This window comes from Saimiri boliviensis, chromosome 6, assembly GCF_048565385.1.
Source record: "Saimiri boliviensis isolate mSaiBol1 chromosome 6, mSaiBol1.pri, whole genome shotgun sequence".
NCBI classification, from domain to species: Eukaryota; Metazoa; Chordata; class Mammalia; order Primates; family Cebidae; genus Saimiri; species Saimiri boliviensis.
The window spans coordinates 22,141,440-22,163,583 of record NC_133454.1 but is presented as its reverse complement, the minus strand read 5'-3'; the positions used below and the strand labels follow the sequence as shown (position 1 = coordinate 22,163,583).

At 45.7% G+C, this 22,144-nt stretch overlaps 1 protein-coding gene across 5 annotated transcripts in view; it reads right to left on the bottom strand.

Annotated features, from left to right (window-relative positions):
- The window catches only part of TENM4 (teneurin transmembrane protein 4), a 3,045,593-nt gene that overhangs the window by 568,677 nt on the left and 2,454,772 nt on the right, over positions 1–22,144 (bottom strand). For all 5 annotated transcript variants that reach the window (XM_074400388.1, XM_074400391.1, XM_074400392.1 and 2 more), the window contains one exon: positions 22,041–22,142. In XM_074400388.1, the coding sequence (XP_074256489.1) occupies positions 22,041–22,050 (10 nt within the window). In that variant the 5' untranslated portion in view covers positions 22,051–22,142. The remainder of the gene's footprint in view (positions 1–22,040; positions 22,143–22,144) is intronic.

Here is a 22,144-nt window from a genome sequence, read left to right as displayed (position 1 = left end):
TCTCCTGGAGTGCAGTTCATTGCTGCCCTCTAAAAATAGCAGTGGTTATTCAGGGAAATGCACCGTGCTCTGTCTCTAGGGATGCCAACGCAGGCCTCTTTCAAAAATAGAACCCCAATCAGTTGTGCTTCCTCCCTCCCTCTCTCTTCCTCCAGTCCCAGAATCCTTCAGAACCCAGAGGCAGGGCAGCAGTACAGTGCTGGGCATCACAGAGCAGGGAGGGCTAGAGCTGAGCTTCTCGTCCAGGTTTTTCTCCTTCCAAATCCCTCTCCCTGTCTATCTCCACTTTTAAAAATCCACTTTGCCTTACTCTAGGTATAACAGATCACATCAAAAGGTAATCTCATCATCCAGAAATAACCACTGATTTTAGTGTATTCTTCCCCACTTCCTACAAGCACCCCCACACATTGATGGAATTGGGATAGTATATTTTATATTCTGTTTTTGCTCACTGAACATCACATCAAAGGTATTCGCTCATGTCATTAAATAGTCTTCTCCACATGGTTTTTTAATGAGTATAGCATAGAGACTAAGCACATAAGCTTTGCTTCAGAAAGATATGGTTTCAAGTTCTGGCTTTTTCACTTATGGGTTTTGCGATCTTGGGTACTTAAATTTTGTAAACCTCAGTTTCCACACTTATGAAATGAGGCCAATGACAGTAACCGTCATCACCGGGTTGTTATGAAGATAAAGTGCAGCACTTTCTAATAACTGCTCAGTAAGTACATGTATTAGGTTGGTGCAAAAGTAGTTGCAGTTTTTGCTACTACTTTTATTTTTTTCTTTCTTTTTTTTATGTTTCCATACACCTTCTGAAATTTGCTACTATTTTTAATGGCAAAAATGCAATTATGTTTGCACCAACCCAATAATTATAATGTAAATAATGATAAACTCTGTTTAATTATAATTGAAGTAACGTTTCCCCTATTGATAGGTACTTATCTTGTTTCTAAAGCCCACGTTGTCCCACCATACACTCTTCCCCATTCTGAGAAGTTCTGGAATTCAGAGAACTGAATTAGGCTCCTATGATGGTGGCTCCCTGGCTGGAGACCTTCTAGATTCCCAGCAGGTTAGCTGATGAATGGGGGACAGGATGTGCAAGCTGGCAAAGCCTCCCACCTGGGGTCTTCTGAAGAGAACTGCTCATCGTCCCCATTTTTTTTTTTTTTGCACGAAAGCCTTGCAAAGCTCTGGAACAATGCAACAATACAGGGCTCAGAGGGCTCCTTCCTCAAGTGTGAGTCAGGGCCCCATGCCTCCACCCGAACGTGAGCCTGGACAATGGGCTGCCTTCTCTGATTCTCAGTCAGATTCCAGCTTGATCACCTTTTTTCTCCAAATCTAGCTCCCCAGGATGTTAAAATGTTTTTCCTCCCCATTGAGATCCATTCACTGTGTCTGGAAGAAAACCAGCTGGGCCCTGATAAAGAGGAGGCTCAGAAAAGTTAAGTGACTGCTCCATAGCCACCTAGGTCGTCACTAACCAGGCTTCAATTGCAAGTCTGATATGGGTTGAATTGTGTTTTCCCAAATCCATACGTTGAAGCCCTAACCCCTACGCCCTCAAAATATGACTGTATTTGGAGACAGGGCTCTTAAATAGGTAATTAAGGTAAAATGAGGTCGTAAGGGTGGGTTCTAATATAAGAAGAGATCAGGACCCAGACACAGAGGGAGGACCACAGCGAGAAGGTGGCCATCTGTAAGCCACAGAGAGAGATCTCAGAAGAAACAAAACCTGCCATCACCTTGGTCTTGGACTTCCATCCTCCAGAATTGTGAGAAAATAGTTTTTGTTGTTTAAACCACCTGGTCTGTTAATATACTGTTATGGCAGCCTTAGTTAACTAACGCAAAGCTTAAAACCATACATAAAATGCTTAACAGTTTATAAGGTTACAATGTATTTCTATATTTTTTATTCTTTTGAGTTTTATAATGACCTTGTGAAGTAAAAAGAATATTTTAATTCCCATATGATTGGGAATCAATGAGATGTATACTAAGTGCTTAGCCCTGTGTCTGGCAATAGCAGGTGCCCAAGAGAAAGTAACTGTTGCCGGGCGCGGCGGCTCACGCCTGTAATCCCAGCACTTTGGAAGGCCGAGGCGGGTGGATCACGAGGTCAAGAGATCGAGGCCATCCTGGTCAACATGGTGAAACCCCGTCTCTACTAAAATAAGAAAAATTAGCTGGGCGTGGTGGTGTGTGCCTGTAATCCCAGCTACTCAGGAGGCTGAGGCAGGAGAATTGCCTGAACCCAGGAGGCAGAGGTTGCGGTGAGCCGAGATCGCGCCATTGCACTCCAGCCTGGGTAACAAGAGTGAAACTCCGTCTCAAAAAAAAAAAAAAGAAAGAAAAAGAAAGAAAGTAACTGTTGTGATTATTTTCACCTTCAAGGACCCACACCTGCCATGGATTCTAAGTACCCAAATAGTGGTGAAAGCCACAGGGGAGACAGTCTAAGGAGGAAGTTCCCGTAAGTGAAGGGTCTCCCTGAGCAGGGAGCAGCTTCTGTGAATGGACACATGTGAGCAGAGGTGGGGCGGATGCTGGGAGTGCCGCAGAGCCTTGGCTCACACTGTGATCTCTGGAGCAGCAGCAGTACCAGGGGCTTGTTAGACATGCAAATTCTGGTGCTTTATCCCAGACCTATGGGTCAGACACTCTGGGAATGCGGCTCAGCAATCTGTTTTTCACAAGTCCTTCTGCTGTTTCTAGTGCACAGTGAACTTAGAGTACCAGTGGGCTTGAGGGGGACTGGCCAGGCAGAATAGAAAGGATGGGATGACCTTGAACAGCCCTGCAGAGGCAGAGACACCAAGATTCAGGACACTGACTTCTCCCTCTCTCCCTTTATCTTTCAGAGGCCAAATATTTGTCAGCTGAAACTGCTGGAAGTTGACTTGTATCTGTGGTATCCACTGACCGCATCCCACTGACTCCCCATCCATGAAGCTGAGAGAAAGCCAGCTGCGAGCTCTTCAGAACTGCATTGAATCTAGTGTCTCCCAGAACATGCCACTTCATCAGGGCTGGAAGGGACCTGGGAGATTTACTGCCAGAGCAAACCTGGCCCAGGAAGGGCAAGGGTCATCCAAAGTTACACATCAGAGTGACGCAGGCCAGGCCTTCCAGGCTTACTCCTCTTCACTGTGTGGCCATGCTTGGTGCCCTTGGGGGACACAGGCATCCATTGAAATGCTAGGGGCAGCTACTATTTTCACCCCATCTCCCTTTGGCTTAGCTGGTACATGGATGCCGTTCAATTCTAGGCTGATCAGTCTTGACAGAACATTTCAAAGTCAAAGCAGGGGCAGGAGAGGAAAAAGCTGTTGCTCCAGGCACAAGCACAGCCTCTGAACTTTCTGCCTGTCACTAGTAGTTTCTGTCCATACTGGGGGGTTATTCTGCCCTGAAATACTTCTACCCTGGACATTACAAGTGACTCACATTCTGGTTGCCTTAAACCCAGAGTCATCAGGAGAGATGCTCGTCAGACCTTGTTTAATCAGTCCCTGTAGAGAGTATGCTTAAAGGATGAACACTATTATAATTATGCCCTACACAGCTTTCTAACCTCATTGAAAAAGTTCATGCTGCAGAGGGTCTGTAGGAAGAAGCTTTTGTTCCCACTGGTACAGCAAAGCACATCATTAGGACGCATGGACATGAATAACTCCAGAAGCAGGACTTCAGACAACACAGAGAATATGATCTTGGCTGGAAGAAGGCAGCTGGGAAGTTTGGGCTTGGCCTCTTGCTATTTTATCATCTTGTGAGTAGGGACTGAAATTTTCATTTTCAACTGTAGTGTTGATGCTGGTGGTCCAGGGACTACCCTTGGAGAACCACAGAAATAGCCTTCTGCCTCTCCTTTCTCATGGGATTCTAGTGATGCCTCCTGTGGAGGAGCAGTGGCTAGTGCAGCTATGCCATTTGCCTGCTATGTAGGACCCTCAGACCATTAATTACGATCTCTGAGTCTTGGGTTTTCTATTTTTAAATGGAAATAACTCCTACCATGTGTACCTCAGAGTGGTAAGGGTCAAAAGAGAAATAACTAGGCAAAAGAGTTCTGAAAATCATAAAGACAATTCAAATCATACACACTTATCGGGTACCTACCATGCGTCAGAAGCTCTGTTAGATGCAGGGGATACTGGGGTGAATAAACCAGAATTCCTGTCCTTAGGGAGTGCAGGGGAGAATGGGGAAGAGGATAAATGAACCACTAATATAGTACGTGCAGTAACGGAGACTCACAGGAGCCTACAGAGGCAGGAAGAAGGGATGAGGCAAGTGGCTGAAAGCTCTCTGAGTTCATCCTGAGGATGAAGGGAAACCACTGTAGGGTTTTCAGGTGAAGTGACTGATCTCATTTGTTTTATGGGAAGATCAGTGTGGGCTGGGGAATGAGTCATCAGGAGGAGCAAGGCTAGAAGGCAGAGAGGCAGGGAGACAGTGGGGAGGCTGCTGCAGTGATCCAAGAGTGAGAGAATGGAGGGAACGTGATGCATTTGAGAGATTTACAGGATAGGATTCACGTGGCTTTGTGACCGGTCAGGTGTGTGAGACAAAGCAGGCAAAACGAGGGTGGCACCCAAGTTGCCAGTCCACTGACTAAGATGGGAAGGACTGGGGAAGAGGGTGGGGGAGGAGATGATGTCTTTGCTGCCTCCTGTAGACACTGGTCACAGCACTGCCATGAACAGGACCTCGTCCCATGAACCACAGCCACTCTGACTGCCAGGTCTTCCCTGCTGCGAGGGACTTTCCCCTTCCACCCTCCCCATGCTCCAGCTTCACAGAGCTGCTGTTTTCTGCCTCTTCCACATGCAGCTGTGTCTTTCTCATCCAGAGTCATCTCCAAAATGAACAACAGTAGCAATCAGCAAGTAATCATCTTTTTCCCCCTATACAATGTCTGGGTGTGCAGATGATGTTTGTGATTGTCGCAAAAATGATGGCATGAAAAATTTGGCTCCTGCCAAAGAAAGAAAGGAAAAGAAAACCAATTTAAGTAAACTCGCATGGTTCAGATCCAATTTGAAGCTTCTTAATCTGGAGCCTGCAAAGGTTCTGTGTCCCTCTGTCTCCTGTAGCATTTGTTTGGTTGATGTTGGGGGGGTGCCAGGTTGGGACAGTCCAGCGGTGTCTCCTGGGCACTCTGAGAATCAAGGTGATGGTGGATCTGCTGTAACTTCCACTATGAGTTCTGGGCATTTGTGAAGTGCAGCTCTCTGGGATTTTCACTCACGCACAGTTTAGCCCCCAGCCAGCTGAGGGGACATGCTCAAGGTGTTTCTAGGTGGCTTTAAGAGCATCCTAGACAGAAAGACCATGTACTAAAGGAGGCCCATAATAACAAGCTGTCACTGTTACTCTGTTCCCATAACAGCCAGCTGCATCCCACACTGTGCTAAAGGCTCTACCATTGTCTTGGTTTAATCCGTTTTCACAACTGTCCTACAAAGTGGGTATTCTTAATCCCATTTTACAGAGGAAGAAACTGGAGGGAAAAGTTAATCACGGTACTGCAACTAGTAAACAGCAAAACTGGGATTCCAACCCAGGTTGCTCGATTCAAACGCCCATGATTGAGCGACAATAAAAAAGACATACAATAACAAATATTGTTGGATGTGGAGAGGAGGGGAATCTTGAACCCTCGAACACTGCTGCTGGGAATGTAAAATGCTACAGCCTCTAGAAAACATTCTGGAAGTTCCTCAAATAGTTCAATACACCACATGAGCCAGCAATTCAACACCTAGGTATTTGTCCAAGAGAAATGAAAACATATGCAGAAAAAAATGTGTACACAAGTGTTTATAGCAGCATTATTCATAATAGCATAAAGGTTAAAATAACCCAAATGTCCATTAACTGAGAATTGGGTAAGTAGAATACGGTATGTGTACACAATGGAATATTACAGTTTTCTCCCTTTATACACAGAGGATACGGCCCCCAGTGACGCCTGAAACTAAGGACGGTACCAAACCCTGTATATACTATGCTTTTTTCTATACACACCTATGATAAAATTTAATTTATAAATTAGGAACAATAAGAGATTAATAATAATTAAGAGAGAAATTATAACAATATATAGTCAGACCTCTGTATCATGGGGGATTGGGTCCAGGACCCCCCCAGGTATCCAAATTCACTTATATAAAGTGGCATAGTACAGCCTGTAATTGTGGGTTTCTATCTGCAGTTGGTTGAATTCATGGATGCAAACCTCTATGTCCAAAGGGCTGACTGCGCTATAATAAAAGTTATGTGACTATGATCTCTCTCTCAAAATATCTTATTGTACTGTATTCACAGGAATCTGAAACTGGAAAGTGAAACTTCTCTATTTGGCAACAAAACGGAAGGAAGTACTAGCACGTACTACAACCTAGATAAACCTTGAGAACATGCTAAGTGAAAGAAGCCAGTCACAAAACAAAAACAAAACACATGTTGTATGATTTCATTTATACAATCAAATGTGTAGAATAGACAAATCCACAGGTACGGAAAGCAGATTCGTGGTTGCCTGGGCCTGCTCAGAGCAGGGGTGGGAATAAGGTGGTGCAGGGAGTCAATGGAGGCATTAGGTTAGGGAGAAATGTGGAGTGACTGTTAATGGGTATTAACAGTCACTGTTAATTATTCTTTCTTATTAAAATTATTAATTATTCTTTATTATTAAAAATTATTAAAAGAAATTATTCTTTTGGGGAGAATAATGAAAATTTCCTAAAATGGATTGTGGTGATGGTTATCTGACTCTGCAAATACTAAAAACTATTGAATTGTCCATTTTAAATGACAGTATGAATACGTCAATTGTCTCTCAATAAAGCTGTTTTTTAAAAAAGCAATTGTTAAATAAAAAGAAAAAATGAAATGAAGAAAAAGCAACTATAATCCCTCCAAGTGAGAGCATCTGGAATTATTTTTATCATTCACGCAACAAATCTAGAGCCCCTACTACGGCCTAGGCACCTATCTCCGGGAGCTGTGACTACAGGTTTCCAGTCTGCTTGGGGGAGATACGATGTGGGCACAGAATCATGCTTCACGGTAGAAGAAGACAAGGGAATTTAAACAGTAGGATACCGTTTCACACCCACTGGATTGGCAAAAACTAACGCTTGATATTACCACAGTGGCAAAAATGCAGAGCCACAGATAGAGGAGAATAAATCGGGGTAGTTTGGAAGGAAATTTGGTGGTGTTTCGTAGAGCTGAAGATGCACCCGGGGAGAGTCTTGCACATGTGCACAAGAGGACATCAGCAAGAACCTTCAAGGCAACACGGCTCACGCCGGAAGACCGGAAACAAACAACTCAGTCCAGCAACGGGAGAAAGGATCAGTGAGCTCTACGACAGTCACACCACGGCTTACACACAGTGAGAAGTTCCAACAAACCCAATTTGTATAAAGTTGGAAGACATACCAAATGATAGCATCTATTGTTTGTGGGTACACACATAGGTAGTAAAAGTACAAAACTGTATGGGAATGAGCAGTGCCAAGTTCCAGGTACCGGCTGCCTCTTCGGAAGGAGGGGAATGAGACTGGGGGGCACACCGTGGTCTTCAATTGTACCTATTATGTTTAAGAAGTTACTTGCAAGAGCTTTCTTTTTTAAAATCGAAATTTCCATTGAGATCATTAAGGACTCACATGCAGGTTTAAGAAAAAATAGGTCCTTTGTATACTTTGCTCAGTTTCCCCAATGGTAACATTTTGCAAAAGTATAAAATACTGTCATTGCCAAGATATGGATATTCATACAGTCTACCAATCTTATTCAGATTTCCCATTTGACTGGTATTCACGTGTGTATGTGTTAAGTTCTGTACAATTTTACCACTCACATAGGTTTGTGTGCCATCGCCACAGTCAAGATACAGAATGTCGCTGTCAGGGCAAGGGTTCTCACGTGTTCTTTCATCACCATGCCCACCTCCCTTCTACCCTCAGCCCAGATCCTCAACTCCACCAACCACCCACTTCACTTCTAAAATTCTGTCCTTTCAAACATCAATGAAATCAGACATTTAAGTTTTTGCGATGGTTTTTTTCTCAATCAGCATAATTCACTGTTGACTGATCCGAACTGTCATACATGAGATAGTTCATTCCTTTTTAGTGCTGAGTAGCATTCCATAGCATGAATGGACCACAGTTTGCTGTTCACCTGTGGAGGGACATCTAGGCTAATTCCAGTTTTTGGCTATTATAATACCTAGAATGTTTTAATTCTTCAATTGGGTGGTGGGTATTGACTATTCTAATACCTAGAAAAATTTAATTCTTCAACTAAGGGGTAGGCATACGGACACTCTATGTTTTTGATACCAGGAACACTTTATAATTGAAGTGAAGGAAGAGAGAAAGGAGGCACTAGCAATGCTGAGCCAACTTCATGCAGCCAGCATGCTGAGAAGAGGGCAGGCCAGAGTACAGAGCTCAGGGTGAATGCTAAGGCCAGGAACAGGGCCGGGGTGCCCGCTGTCTTCAGGGTTCTAGGCCTTATAGGGAGTGAGAAAGTCTAAGTCCTTCTGGGCAAGTGCCTAGGAAATCCTCCCCTATAGAACAGCTCTTTCCCTTGCCTAGGTGTCCGGATGCACTGCCTGAAGTGGGAAAATCAAAAAGAAGGCAGAAGAAAAGAGCTCCCAGTCAGGACATCTAGAAATGCCCCAGTGTGCTCAAAGAAGGCACAAGAAAAAGCCAAGGAAACAGAATGAAACCTGGCATCTCCTGAAGGCCTTGAGAGAGGTCTGGGACTGCAGGAAAGTGGCTGCCTGAACAGTGCTGGAACAGAGAATCCTTCCAATAGGGAAGGAACTGAGCGCTTTCTTCTAATTTGATGTCAAAGCTACATGGGGCTTTTGTTGCCAGTGGTAGACAATGAGGCCCTCCTTGATTCTCTGTGACACTAAGGTGCAGGGGACACAGGTGTAGCCCTGGCTTCCTGTGTGCCTCTTATACTCTGATATAATTTGCCCATGTCCCCACCCAAATCTCAACTTGAATTATATATCGCAGAATTCCCACGTGTTGTGGGAGGTAACTGAATCATGGGGGCCGGTCTTTTCTGTGCTATTCTCATGATAGTGAGTAAGTCTCATGAGATCTGATGGGTTTATCAGGGGTTTCCACTTTCGCTTCTTCCTCATTTCCTTTTGCTGCTGCCATGTAAGAAGTGCCTTCCACCTCCTGCCAATGACTCTGAGGCCTCCCCAGCCACGTGGAACTCTAAGTCCAATTAAACTTCTTGTTTCTAGTTTGGGGTATGTCTTTATCAGCCGTGTGAAAATGGACACACCCCTTACTATGTAGCTTTAACCTTCTTTGCCTAAATCCCTGCCAACGCCAATTATGAATTTCTTAGTTCTGGGTAGGGCATGGGGCAGTGACAAATTCATGCTATAAATATTTACTAAGGGCCTTCCTGGTGCTCAGATACCTCCCTGACCTCAAGAGCTCCTGGGCAGGATACGTAGAAATGCCTGTGTGCCCAGAGAATGGTGACATGTGCTGGAAAGGCCACAGAGGCCATCTGCTGTGGGATAGGGCAGAAGCGAGGCGATGAGCCTGTGGGGTCGGGGCAGACTGCCTGCAAGTTCACCTCCAGGGGGATATGGGAGAATGAGCAGGAGTTTGCCAGGCTGAAAGTATCTAAAGGGCTCCACACACTGAGGGAAGAGCTTTGTAAGGTACAAAGGCCAGAAAGCACTGCTACTGAAGCTGCTACTGCTGCTGCTGTTGCCAAGAATAATAATAATATCCCGACTAATACTGAGAGTGTAAACTATGGGCCACGTGTTGCCACACATGCTTTATGTGTATTACCTTATTTGACCCTATCAACAGCATTATTTTGTTATTACTACTATATCAATTATACACATAAAGTTACAGAAGCACAGTATGGCTAGGTAACTTGTTCTAGGGGACATATTTTAGAAATAGAGCAGCCCAAATTTGAAACCAGAGCCTGAGCTCCCTGCCATCTGTGATAAACTCTTCTGGGAAAAGGGATAATACAGGTGGCCGGGCATGGTGGCTCATGCCTGAAATCCCAGCACTTTGGGTGGCCGAGGAAGGTGGATTGCTTGAGCTCCGGAGTTGAGACTAGCCTGAGTAACATGGTGAAACCCTATCTCTACCAAAAAAACCAAAAAAACAAAAAAACAAAGATTAGCCAGGTATGGTGGCATGTGCCTGTAGTCCCAGCTACTCAGGAGGCTGAGGTAGGAGGATCACTTGAGCCCAGGAGACAGAGGTTTCAGTGAACCAAGATTGTGTCATTGTACTCCAGCCTGGGTGACAGAGCCAGACCCTGTCTCAAAAAAAAAAAAAAAAAAATGTGGGGGATAATTTAGGGCTTCCTATGATACTGTGAAGTGAAAAGTCTGGGCTTCCTCTGGAGAACCACAGGAAGTCACTGAAAATCACCAACTAGAGAGGGTCACAGGCTGACCTCTGATAGGAGCGCTATCCCAGAGGCCATCTTGAGCTCCTTCTTCAATGTCTCTGAAGGCCCAGCACCTTAGTTTAAGTGCTTTTTTTCTGAACCTCTTCTTTATTTTGCATGTTACCATTCTGGTGAACTAATATTCAGCTTGTCTTGGAGAAGGAGGCAATACCTCCTCCCATGACTGCAAGTGCTTGGTGAGGTTGCTGAGCCAGCACGGGAGACCTCCTTTCCCTAGAGTGCTCCAGACACACCCCACTCAACAGGGTCCATTTCTGCTCTGCCTCCCCACTCCACCCCTCTACTGGGCAAGGCTGGGTCAGAGCTTGCCCCTGGCCTCTAAGACAAGACACAAGCACAAGGAAGCCTGATGGTAAGGACCTCTCCAGGCCTGGAAGCTATAGTTCTTAAGGCTCCCCAGGTGCTACCCATGGCTCCGGGTCCACATGGCCATCAGGGCTAGACCTTGGCACACTCCCCTCTTCCCTTTCTGAGATCTCCCCACATAATGGGAGGAAAGGATTGGCTTTGCCACTGACTTTTGCAGTCAGTGGGTTCTGGGTTCAAGCCCTGGCTCTGCCACTTGCCACCCAAGTGAGCTGTGGCAAGCCCCCGCCCTCCTTGGGTCTAGACTGGGAGAGAAGGTTGGGTGAGAAGATATCAAGGGTCCCTCCAGCTCTGCCACTCCTCTGAGAGAAGCCACAGTGCCTCAGCTGAGCAGACCCTCATCTCCCCAGCTGAGATGGCAACAACAACCCCTTACCCTTCAATGGGCTGTTATGAGGCCAGCGAGGGAAAGTACAGAAAACCCTGGCCGAATGCAGCATGCTCTACACAGTCTACAGAGCAAGAGACCATGTTCTCGTTTTATACTAGTTTGTCTCCAGTGCCTCCCGACTCCCTGCATTTCTTGCATGTGTGTGTTTCCTGTAGTGGCTGGGGAGAAGCGTGGGAAACCGGGAGGCCGAGGCTGGAGGGTGGGGGAGCTACAGAGAGTTTCTCCAGATGTCCGGGTTTGCTAGGCCTGTGCCCTGACATGTTCTGGGCAGAGATAATGAACCACTCAGACAGTGCTCTTCACCGCAGCAGACAGGTCTTTTCGGGGGGGCAGAGCTGGTGTCAGAAAGACGGTCCCTCTGCCTGGCTGTGCAGAAAATGGCACAGCTCCCTGGTTGGCAGGCTTGGGTGCTGCTGCTTCGTGTGAGCAATGTGGCAGAGGTGAGTCACCTGTCACACTGGGATTGGACAGGCCCAGACAGGAGTCAGGGGTGGCGAATGCCCTGGGAAGATGGCTCTAACAGGGTTGGGAGGAGGGGGACAGCCACGCCCCCTGCTGGGAAGGGAGGCTCTTTGCTCCCTTCCTTGTGCCAGGCACTGGGATTCAGAACGGAATCAGCCCTGGCCCTACCCTGAGGAAGGTCCCCTTATTGACAGAGCAGATAGAAACCCAGGGCTGAAAGATAAGCAGGGCAATCTCCTCCGCATCCCCTCCTCGCCTGTTCTGCAATTTAGTCATCTGGGCAATGTCCTAACGTCTCTCGCCCTCAGTTTCCTCATCTGTGAAATGGGAATGATAAAAACAATAGAGTTGCTGTGAGTATTAAAAGAGAGAATGCGGTAAAATACATAACACTTTATTTAATGATAATTTTAGTTATGGGGGACAAAGCTCATTTTTCAACCAATACATAATGAGGACCTATTATTACGTGGCAGAAATTATTTAGGCAATTCTAGTCTATGTAGGCCCTCACTGGGGCACTTGAGAACGTGGACAGAAGGAAGTAGGGAGTTTCAGGGGTAACAAAGAAGAGCCATCCAGCCTTCCCTTCTCAGAGATCCTTGACATCTCCAAAACCCTTCTTCCATCCCCCTTTTCTGCCATCCCCCAGCCCCTCCCTTCCAATCATATCACGTGTGCCTGGGCCTGGCTCAACAGTATCTTCCCACATGGGTTACAGATACCTTAGAAGCTGGGAGCTCAAGTTGAGGCCCTGGAATTAACTAGTAACTCATGGGAAAACCCCAAACTCTGCCTCCTTAACAGACAATCACTATGAAGCTTTCACTCCACCTTGATCGCTCAACTTCCCCGAAGTGAATTGCTCCAAACAGGCTGAATATTAATGGTGCCTATGAAGGAAGAACCAGGAAATGTTTTCTTTGATAAGCCACATGGATCACCGTGTCTCCCTCCAAGATAATTCCAAGAACTCTTGGGACATTGGGTGTTTACGTGCGCCCAGAGAGGGAGACTCTCCTACGCATGCTGTTCAAGGCCTGTCGGAAAAGCAACTCTCTCAGCAACTCCAGCAGTTCTGGGCCTTTTTCTGAACATGTGTGTTGGGCTGGGTGGGGGTAGGAAACTAATACACAACATTTATTGAATACCTACTAAGGGCCAGGAGCCTTATGTATATTATTTCCCTTAATCCTCAGAACAACCGTATAAGAAGGAGGTATTATTATAGTATCCCATTTTAAAGATAAGAAAACGGAGGCACAGAGAGATGAAAATGAATTTGTCCAAAGTTATACAGGTTGTGAAATGAGGGAGGCAGCATTTGAACTTAGGTATATCTCGCTGCAGTGCTGCTGCTCACTCTGTTATATATACCAGTGGGTGGATCTCAACCTTTCCTTCCGTTATCACTTTTCCCACTGCTGACAACAGGAGCCTTTACACACTTTTGTTCTCCAAGACCCCCTCTTTCCTATAAAATCTGGATCTGCAGATATACTGCAGGATGCACAGTAACATCTGTTCACACACTGCAACCCCTGGAAGGCCAGAAAACATTGTCATAAGATTGTTTTCACCCCCTAAATCTCCCCAAGAACCAATTTTGCCCCCTTGGGAATAACACTGTTCCTGTGGGAAATGCATAAATTATACTAGTAGTTGTCAAAACGTGGTGCCTACGTGGGACAGAAAGCAGCGGCAGAAACAATGAACAAAAGAATTAGACCTAGCACTACAGGTACTAAATGATCAGAAAATAAGTGTGTGCAATATTTAAAGAAATATTGGGTATATTAGGGTAGCAAAAATATCAACAAAGGATACCAGACTGTCAAAAAATATAAGGTAGATTCAGAGACTACCACCTAAAACTTCTAGAAATGAGAGTAACGTACGAGCTTCTTGGGGCTGTTGTTCTAAGTATGGCTTACAGTATCGGAGTGTGCCGTGGCACTGGAATCAGAAAACTGAAATGCTGTTTGACTTGAGATAATCACTGCCTGTGCCTGGGCCTCTGTTTCCTCATCTGCAAGTGAAAAGTGGAAGCAGATGACCTCTTAAGTCTAGTTCTACAAACTATTCCATCGTACAACATATCACATCCACTGGGCAACTGTTTTTAATGCTCCCCATGATTATAAGCATTTTATAGGTTTTTAGTTCTTGCAATAACCCATTGAGGTATGGGCTCTTGTCATACCCACTTTACATATTAGGAATTTGAAGCACAGAGAGATTAAGTAACTTTCTCAGCGTCCACAGCTAGTAAGCCAGAAATGGACTCCAGTGTGATTCCAGAGCCTGCTCTCTGTCACTGTACCATATGGCCTTCTAACAGGCTTGCCTCTTAACATCCTGGAATTCCTGCTCTAGAATTGTATCCAGAGCCCAGGGCAGCTCAGTGACTAGCAGAGATTAACAGCCACCAGAACACCCATTCCAGTGGGACAGACAGGCACTATGAAATTAATGATCAATTGCTACATAGTATTAAGCACATCTATGAGTAAGGTTTTTGCTTATTTTAGACAAGTGCTATTTATGACAGAGCAACAAACAGTGACAGATTGCTGAGGCTTGCCTTCTGAAGACCCATTTTTGGAGAATTATTCATCTTGAAAGCATTTCTCTCCACCCTGGTTTCCTCGTGTGTAGCATGGGGCTGATAAGAATACCTAATATCACTGGGTTGTTGTAACGATTAAATGAGCTAATACTACTCAGGCGGGTACTGACCATGCCATGAATTTTAGTTCTTGTTGTTGTTGTTCTTGTGATTATTTACAACCCAGCGGGAAGAAGCTCAGTTTTGTAGCAGATGACCTTGATATAATTCCAGACTCCCCCACTTCCTAGCTGTGTGACTGAAAGTCGCTGACCCTCTCTGAGGCTCTGTGGTCCCATCTGTGAATCAGAAATAACAATGCTTACTGCACTGAGTAGTTGTGAGGGTTAAATGGACTGTGAAACTCCTAGCACAGTGGCTGACATCTAATAGGTACTCAACAAATGTCGGTTCTCACCCCTGGAGTGTTTTCTGCACACTGGGCTTTTCCACTATGGTCAGAATCCAAAGAGGCAAAGGTTTCTGTGCTTCTCATTGCTCCTTTCCACCCAGGGAATTTTCACAAAGGCAAGGGGAGGTAGATGATGTCTAAAGACATCCATTTCCCAGTGAGTAAGTCGAGGCAGTATAGTGACAGAGGTCCACAGCCTTGCAAACAGCCCTCAGGCCACTACCTTAAAGGCTTTGGGTAAACTGATCACGGAGGTGTGCAGCCACAGATGCAATCAGCAACAGGAAGCGAGCCTTGTGATTAGGAGGATTTGGTAATTGAATCCACCAAGGATAATGACACTAACTTTCCCATTTGGAAGTAAACCAGCACTTGGCTTGTAAACGGCTCTGCAATCATTCTGACAGCACACCCAGCACTGTCCAGCGGTCCCACTCCGAGGATGCCGATGGGTAACGGAGGACTGCGTGAAAGGGGTTTTGGAAGGGCAGCAACACCCACAGCAGTGGCTGAGTTTACTCTGCTAACCCCAACCGAGCCAGCCTTGGGAAAGGGTAGAATGCCACACTTGGATTCTATGGCTGCCTGGTGCTCCCTTCCCAAAGCATGGGAGCCTTGGACCAGAAGGCGTTCCGTCACAGGATTCCTTTTTTAAGCGAATCGGGAAATCGGGTTTCAAGCGCAATCTGCGGCACCTTTTAAATTCCATCTTAGGTTCACTGCTCCTTCTTCTTCCATAAGCCTATTCACGTGTTCAGTTGGTCCACCAGGAAGAGTCAGTAAGCAAACACTGGGTGCCGAAAGACAATGGTGGTATGGAGACGCCGAGGGCATCCCATCCCGAGTGCTCTAAGTGGAGACTGGAGGTGCAAACACAGGCGAACAGAAGCGGCCTAGGAAAGAGACACGGTCTGGGGAGAAAGCCGAAACCAGCATGAAGTTATCAGTGGCCACCGCAGCACTGCTGAGGACTGCTCCAGCCTCACCATCAGAGCATGGCACCCTGCCAGGACCAGTCTCAGCATTTCTCCCTGTGTGGAGGACAGTATAGCATTTCCAAAGCACAAGACAGGCAGGCCTGGCTTCAAACTCCAGCTTTACCGGGTATCAGCTATATGTCCTTCTCTGCATCTCAGTTTGATTACTGGACGTGGGGACATTTCTATCTCTTAGAGCCAAAAATATGTAAGTTTTTTATAGTGAAGATAAAGCATACAATATAACTAGCATAGATAGCAAACCATAGTAAGAGTTCAGTAAATGTTTGTTTATCCTTGCTTAACAGACATAATTGGCACCATATGGGACAATATACTCTTAGCCTCATAAGGTTTGTCTGTTTTACTCAATATTTATATAGAAACTGCGGTGTCCTCTTTAGGATTATTTCTTCAGCTTGACCCTGAGAAAAAATGCACTGTCCCAACTCCTTTGACTTTCCAGTTCCCATCACTGGCCAGGATGAACAGGGCCTGAGCATGCAATAATCTCTTGTCATCAGCACCTCTATTTAATAGCAACACAGGGTGGTTTACATCTTAATTGTGGTCATGTCTTCCACGGAAAGCAAGCAACACAAAAGCAGAGATTATGGATTGTCTGCTGTGCGCATAGGAGCTGCCATGGTAGACTCCAGCTGGGCAGACCAAAGAGCAGACTGGTGTCCCTGTTCAATTTTCCAAGAACTGAAAAATATGCTTGGAAAGATACAATAGAAACACATCTTTAAAAGAGCAGCAGTACGCAGCAGTGAACACTGAAGGCCACGCAAACAACGCCAAGCCTGCGTGGCGTCGTGGGAAAAGCAGTCATGGGCCTTAGAGGCAGACTGATGTGAATCTGCAGTCTGAATCCCTGCTCTGGGTTTTATTAGCAAGGTATCCTGGGGAGCAGCGAGGGAAGAAAAATCTGCTTATCCATCTGAAAATGGAGAGAACACCACCGAACTGCTGCGATGATGACATGAAGAATGCCGGGCACGTCGTGAGTGCTCAGTTAGCTGCTGGTTTCTTTCCTCCTCCATTTTTTCCCTCTCATTTCCCCTTCTCTTCTAGATAACTGACATTACTTTATTTGCTAATGAATTAGAATTAGTGGCAGATGACTTTTATGTGTCTGTTGGTGTCCATGGTCCTCTGTATACATACATTTGTGCAGCTCTCCTCAGTGTTGAGAAGTTTAGAGAGTTGAGAAGTAGGTATGTTAAATTACAGAATCTCACTGGGTTTTGATAGTCTGATAATACAGTTCGCTTTGCTTCTCTTAAATTTGCATTGAGATGGGATTTGAAACATATTGTGCTCTTTTGAGTGTTGAAGTTGCATTGTAGAAGTTGAGAACCTCTGGCTATGGGTTATCTAAGTCGATGTTTTGAGGACGCATATTAATGTTATATACTTGGCTGACTTTGAAGGTTGTGTCGTAGCATCAGGAACACAAATAAACAATTCTACATCAAATGTTAGTTTTTAAAAAAAAAGTTGCTTGTAAAAGCACTTTCAGTGGCTTCTGACTTTTTAAACAACAATCACAAAAAGCTCCATCCCCTTGGCCTAGCATCCAAACCTTTCCCTGGTAGTCCTCCCCCCAACCTCCCCGGAACCCCACCTGCAACCACTCGTCTGCCTAAATGCTCGCCACTAGGGTTCTGGGTGAAGTGGGTAGCTCAATTCAGCCTTGGGTTTGGAAAGATGGTAAGAAAGGCTATCTGAAGGCAGTTACACCAACTTGACCTTAAAGCACAAAGAAGATTCTGCTAAACAGACTAAGATGGGAAAATCATTCCAGGCCAAGAGAATACCATGTGCAAAGGCCTAAGGTCTCCCTACAGCAGTGAGGCTTCATTCCAGGAGAACGCTTATCCCCTCTCCACTGAGACTGTTCCCACTTCCCTTCTCTTTACTACATTCACAGTTGACTTCTTCTTCACTCCTCGCTGGACTCTGGAGTCTCACCTTTTATACCCACAGTTTTCAAAGTGTGCACCAGGGATCCCTGAGGTTCCCTACAACCTTTCAGGAAGTCTGTGGAGTCAAAACTATTTATAATAATGTTACAACATCATTTTCCCCTTGCATTCTGACTTTCTCATGAACTCACGGTGGAGTTTTCCAGGTTGACTGTGGAAACAGGTCCCTCTATAAAGCCAAACGTTGAAGGGATTTGCCAAAATGTGAAACAATGCCATTCCATTCATTTTTGTTTCTTTTGGAAAAGTCGTTATTCATAAAAACATATTATTTATGTTAAAGTAATTTTTTTTGTCATTTAAATAAGTGACAATAATTATAACATTATTTTTTCAGTATTAATTACTAACATGGCAATTTTGACAGATATAATCCACATACATAAAAACGCTCTGGGGTCTTCAGTAACATTGAAGAGTAAAACACTTCACTGAAATGAGAGAGTGAGCACTGCTGCTTTAGGGCATGCTGTGAAGAAGGCAGGAAGGCAGGGGAGGACAAAGTATATAAGTGTTCTTGGGCAGCCATTTCAGACAGCAATTTCTGCCCATGACTGGGCTCCATTTTGAGTTAATTTTTGTATACGGTGTGAGGAAAGGGTCTAACTTCATGCTTTTTCATGTGGACAGTTAGCTCCCCAGCACTTTTTCCTTAACAGACAATTTAGTCTCTCAGTGCCTTGGTAGCCTTAACTCTAATGTGAACTTTACATGGCTACCTTGAAAGGTATTGTGACATTTAATGAGAGAGAGGGAGAAAATCACGATGTGGGTTCCCTGGCGTGTAGCAGATGGTCAGTGCTTATAACTGAAGAAATGGACCATGGATCTGAAAGTGTTTTGAGGCACCAGCCGTCATGATTGCTACATGACCAGAGCTGTTCCATCCCTAAAGGTCTTTAGCACCCATGGCCACATTTTCTCGTCACCAAGGCCCAGGCTATCCTCAAGACATTGATTTGTAACCCCTTTCCAGGATCCCCTGTTTCTGAGTGATCCTGAGAATGTCTTTGTCTTCTCCTCTTCCCTGTTTTTTTTTTGTCGTTTATTTTCTACCTTAAGTTTTTCATTAAATGTTCTTGGTCTTAATTACTTACTTTTAAACTGTTAACCTACTCAGATCCTTTTTGGCAAGTGGGTGGGAAGGCATGACTGAATGAATGAGTCAATCAACGAAAACACCCCTAATTTAAAGACTGAAAAGTGAAACCCCTGCAAGCTAAAGTGAGTCACAGGGGTCATCCCACTGCAGGGGTGACAGGTGAGGCTGTGTGAAGCTCACTCCAGGGCTCTCCACAGTCCTCATTTCCTCCTCCCACCCTGGAAACATCCTTTTAAATCACGTCTCCCTCCTCCACAGTGTTTGCAACACCTCCTGATTTAGTTTTCTCTCTGAATTTCATTAGTGTCCCATTTACCTCCTCCTCCTGATCTTCCAGCCATTAAGCAGGAGGAGGCTGAGTTAGCAACAAGGGCTCTGCCTCCTGACCAAGGGAGAGGGGAACTCACAGGGGAGGAGGAAAGGGACCCCTGGGGTGCAAAGCCAGATGCTGTTCTGGTCCACTGGGCTCAAGACAATAGACGGTAATTACGTCCTATCTGTGCGTCCTGCACTGGGCGCTCAACGATGAGGAGCTATTCTTGCCAGGAAATCCCCAGGCTCATGGAGATGGATGGATGACGTCTGTGTCATGTGGTAAAGGAACTTCATCCTCCTGGGCAGGCAGAGTGACTGCATGAAAAGTGAGCTAGTGGTGGGAGGAGAAAGGCAGTGGGGACATTTCAGAAGGAAAGAACTGTATGTGGAGGCTAGATGGCTTGAACAGTAAGTAGCATGTAAATAAGTAACAATATGGACCCTATTCAATGATTTGTTCTTACGCTCCCCTCATTGAATCTTTACGAGGTGCCTGCCATGTGACAGGCATCTTTCCAGGGAGAACAGAGCAGGGGCCAACAGAGTAGGTCTCTGCCCTTGTGGAGCTTACGTTCTAATAGAAGAAGACAGAAAATAGGCAGTTAAACTTGTCTAGTAATATATGCACCAGGTAGTGACAGACACCATGGAGAAACGTTTAAGCAGAAGAGGGGCCCAGAAAGAAATGGCCGGGGAGGACTGTTCCTTTGCACACAGTGGTCAGGGTGGGTCCTCACCTTCATTCGGCTCCACCTTGCCCACACCTGTAGGGCCCTGTGGCTCCTTGAGCAGCAAACATGCTGGTGCTCAGGGTCCTTCAAGTAGCCTTAGGGATAGGTGAGCAGGCTGCTGCAGTGGCTGAGCTCTGAGATGGTGCTCGGACCAGTGTGGGGACAGAGGAGGAGATCACAAATGCTGACCACGGGGCAGAAGTAACTGGGTCAGTGTACACACAGCACAGAACACAAGGGGAGGGATGGTGGAAGATGAGGGTGGAGAGACAGGGGAACATCCCAGATGGAAGAATCTGCCTGTGTCGGGGTGCACATTTGATTCTATCCTGCCAGACTCAGATTCTGCAGCCTAATATTTTTCCAAAACGTCTTTCCTCCTCCAGTTTAGATGAGTTCAATGGGACCAGCTACGTGGAAGGCCCCCAACACCCAGCTCGAGACTGCTGCTGGGGATGAGCAGCAGAGTCTCTTGGGCTGGGTGTTGGGGAACCAGGGAGAGAAAGTCCCCGGAGAGAGAGGCATTAGAGAGGAGGGAGAGACCACACTCCTCAGGTTCAGATGGGGTGGAGTTCTAGATTCAATGACTTTAAAATTTTAACTTTCATGTCATTATTACACGTGAGTATGATGAGGTTGAAGAGTTTACTTTCAGCTTTTATCTTATTATGTTGAGTAAGCCTTGGTTTTCTTATCTTAAAAAAATCGGGTCATCAGAATACCTTATGGAGTTATGGGAGTCAAATGAGATGCGTCAATCAAATACTTGGCACAGTGCCTTGGTAAATGTGGCCCCAGAGCATTGATCTCAGTTTGTAGTTACACACCTGTCAGGGTGCAGGAAGAGACTACCTTTGTTTTTGTTCCTTGTGCTATCCCCAGAGCCTAACGTAGTGCTGGGCTCATGGTAAACCTTCCATATGTCTTTGTCAAATAACTAACTAAATGATTAATTAGAAGTTATATAAGGTCCAGACTCTAGCACTTTTTTTTTGGAAGACCTTTGACAAGACCATTTCTCTAAGCCTCAATTCCTTACCTGCAAAATGGAAATCATATCTACTGTGGCAGAGGGAGTTACTGCTTCTAAAACACCTGTGTCTTCCTCACCTCCTGGAACCCAGGAAATCAGGCAGGACAACAGGGCTAGTTCTGACCAACGAGTCGTGTGTCACTTCAGGACCAAGGCATCTGAGTCCATGCTCAACCGCCCAGTGATTTCCTTGTCTGATACAGAAACCCAAGTGCCCAATCATCCAGGTGGTACCCCTTAAGTATGGCAGAGCTTTCATCAGCCTGGTCCCTAAGCCACTAGGTAGAGCAAAGCTTTCCACCAATCTTGGATGGATATGGAGCGTGAGCAAGAAATAAACTTCTGCTATGTTAAGCCACTAGGATTCTGGAGTTAATTTATTACTGCAGCATAACTAAGCCTAACAAGACACATATTTCTATCCTGAAAGATTGCTGTAAGGGTAAGAAAAAGTGCTTGGTACCTAGTAGGTTCACCGTACGTTTTCAATAAAGAGCACGCTCCCTCTTCCCTGGATCCTTCCTCTGCATCTTCAGCCTCCCTCAATGTGACCAACTTTCACTCCTCTCTGTACCATGTTCCTTCTCTAGCTCGTAACAGAATTCCATGTTTCCCACAGAACCCAGAAGTTTCTTGCTGTTTTTTCATTGCTTTTCTGCATAGCAACATGAGGAAAAGCTTCTAGAGAGCCATCTTAGCCACTGGACCTGGCCTCCAGACTACCTGCCTTCTGGTCAGCCTTTCAGTCACCTCTGCAAATCCCATTCACCACTATGTCTCTGATTTCACTCCAGCTCAGCTCAAGATGTAGCCACCAGACGCTGGGCCCTGCACACTGGTCTTCTGTACCCCAGAATGACCTTGATTGGCATTGCTGCCCCTGTGGTCCTAGACTCACATGGGACCTCCTTGCTGCCAGCACCTCATCACACACCTGCTGGACACCTGATCCTCGCCCACCTTGCCCTCCCACCATACTGGCTGCCAGCTTGGTTTCCAGCAGCTGTTGCCACCTGCCAGACCTACTGCATCTGCTTCCTGAAAAGGAAGTCTGAGAGTGCATTTCTCTTCAAGGCCACAAGTTTGCAGCTAATGACAGAAAATCAGAGAAGACATGGGACTGACCTGGCTCCATGTCAGCACGTTCCGAAGAGTCAGCAATGTCCGTGGGCCCTGCAGCCCTTTCCCCAAGGCCATTGGATCCTGGAGGACGGTGCAGGATCTTTTCT